The sequence below is a fragment of the Eutrema salsugineum genome, unplaced genomic scaffold (genome assembly GCF_000478725.1).
Source record: "Eutrema salsugineum unplaced genomic scaffold, Eutsalg1_0 scaffold_8, whole genome shotgun sequence".
Taxonomy (NCBI): Eukaryota; Viridiplantae; Streptophyta; class Magnoliopsida; order Brassicales; family Brassicaceae; genus Eutrema; species Eutrema salsugineum.
In genome coordinates this window covers 2,411,392-2,413,897 of record NW_006256414.1, presented here as the reverse complement: position 1 = coordinate 2,413,897, position 2,506 = coordinate 2,411,392, and the positions used below count along the sequence as shown (strand labels likewise).

At 45.3% G+C, this 2,506-nt stretch overlaps 1 protein-coding gene across 1 annotated transcript; it reads right to left on the bottom strand.

Moving 5' to 3' along the window:
• Positions 1-427: 427 nt before the first annotated feature.
• LOC112087697 lies at positions 428-1,522 on the bottom strand. The gene is made up of 2 exons (XM_024157579.1): positions 1,349-1,522; positions 428-958 (listed from the first exon to the last, which is right to left on the bottom strand). The coding sequence occupies exons 1-2, from the start codon at positions 1,520-1,522 to the stop codon at positions 428-430; spliced, it is 705 nt and encodes a 234-aa protein (XP_024013347.1).
• Between the last annotated feature and the right edge of the window lie 984 nt (positions 1,523-2,506).

Below are 2,506 nucleotides of genomic sequence, written 5' to 3'. Positions count from 1 at the left end.
ACCAATGATCCCTTTAAAGTATTCAGCTGAATGAGACTTAATATCCTCTAATGAACCAATCATCCTGTTGTCATTGTCTCTGAGGAAGTGGATATGATTCCTAGAAGCTCTCTGCGATGTCATTCGGTGAAAGAAAGAAGTGTTCCGGTCACCAAGATGCAACCACCGGACCCTTGACTTTTGTCTAAAAAATTTCTCCTCAGCCGTTATTAAAGTCTTCCATTTTTCACGTACCGCATTTGTTGATTCTATTAGATCTAATATTTCTATCGAGCATGAGTTTCTATTATACCGCGTGCTCTTCTCGCGCAACATCTGCATTCGGGGAGGTGAGAAGGGATCTCTGTAAATCTGACAGTCTTTCAGCTTGCTCTTTTACCCTTAAGGAGATCCCACTGTAGTGTCTCTTGTTCAAACTCCGCAAATTTCACTTTAATCCTTTCATAACACGGACTAGCTTGAATTGATCTGAACCTATTACTGAGTCACAGTTCCAAGCACCCTTAACAACATCAGTAAAAGAAGGATGGTCAATCACATGGTGGAAAAACTTGAACGGTTTACGGTTTCGCCGTTGCAGAGATGGGATCCTAACCAGGCATGGAGTGTGATCGGATTGAAGAGGTTCCAAAAACTCAGCAAACGACTCCGGAAAGGATGAAGACCACGCATGGTTTATAAAAGCGTGGTCAATCTTAGTAGAAATAGGATCCGCTTGATTATTTTTCCAGGTGAAGGGAAGACCTTTGGCTTGGGCTTCAAATAACTCAGCATCTTGCAGAGCCAAGTTAAACTCCTCCATACCTGATGTATCAACGTCAATCGCCAAGTGGTTAGAGTGGTGTGATACTCTCATCATTTGGTTGAAGTCTCCGACGACTGCCCATGGGTAACTAGCCGCAGGAGTGGAATCATTTATCTGACGAAGCTCATTCCAAAGAGGAACCCGAGATTCAACCTGATTAAACCCATAACAAAAACTTATAGTTAAACTTATTCTTTCAGCAGGTAAAAACACCCCACAGGTAATGGCTTGTGCTGAAGCTTGATAAATCATCACCGAGATTGAAGGATCTCAAACAACCAGGACCCTCGCAGTACTGTGATGCTCATAATTCCCAAAATATTTCCAACCGATAGGCAGAGCTCTTACTATACGCTCGGCATTTATTCCTTGAATATGCGTTTCTAAGAACGCTCCAAAAAGCGGTCTGTGGATATTTATCCAGTCTTTGACCATTGTGTGGCGTCGATCACTATTGAGCCCTCTTACATTCCACGCAAAAAATGACATGATGATAGATTAATGGTTTTTTGTGGCCTTGCGACCACTCCTCTTGTATGAAACCAAGAAAAAAGGTTGTTCATCTTCCGTGCACAACTCCTCCTTGTCGCACGATCGTGGTTCGGATGTCCCTCCGCCAGAGATCTGGGATTCCATGTTTTCACTAGGTCCTTTCTCTGAAACCGGATGCAGCTCAGTCTCCTGATACGAAATGGTAGATTGCCTCGCCACATCCATATCAACCTCAGCTGAAGCAGAGCCCGCATTATCCTTAGCGGTTTCAATGATAACCTCGTCAATCGGTGGTCGAACAACTTTTCTCTAAATTTTAGTCTGGGGCATATCCGTTGCCTCTGGGGTTTTGTGGGATTTGCCAACATCAATATCTTGTTGAATTCCAGTTCCTTCCACATCAACATGCTTTGTCCTGTCAAGCGAACGGCCCGACCTAGACTTTCTGATACGTTTACGAGCGCCTCTGGTAGGAGACCGGCTCAGAGTTCGACCAGTAGGAGATGGTTGAGATGAGATTGTGTGACAATTAACACCAGCATGGCCATACCGTCCACATGCCGAACATTTAACCGGCATCCAGGGATACGACACCGAAATAAGTGTTTCCTTTCCGTTGGAGAATCCCGACATAACCTTCGATGGGAGCTCAGCCTGGAGATCAATACAAACAAAGACTCTAGCAACTTCGAAATTCTCCTTGCGTTCCGTTTTGGGTGCCAACTTAACTGGCTTCCCAACCGCTGTGGCAATCCGACTTAGGCTTTCTTTGTTGAACAACAAGTAAGGAACATTTCTAAATTCCACAGGAACGACGGCTGAAGTGAGAGGAGGGGCTTCCGGAGAGAATTCCGGAGACCAAGGAGCGACGAACATGGGAAATCCTGCAATATTCCACATGTTCCGACTCAGAATTATCTCGCGAGCTCGCTGGTTCGTCACACGAAGAAGAAAGACCGATAGTCCAATTTTGTGAACGAAAATTCTGGGTCCGGAGCGAGCCCAAATAGCATTAACCACTCCAATGATGCGACCCATGTCCGGTGCGTCATTGTGGAACCTAGCAAACACGAAGTCCTTGAATTCTTCCTTCGCCGATTCGATATTAGCATCAGGTATCATAACAAATGGCACACCCGAGACATGAGTGGTTGGGGTACCAATGGAGTCAAGAATACCCGCAGATTGCACCACCGAGGACCAATTCCG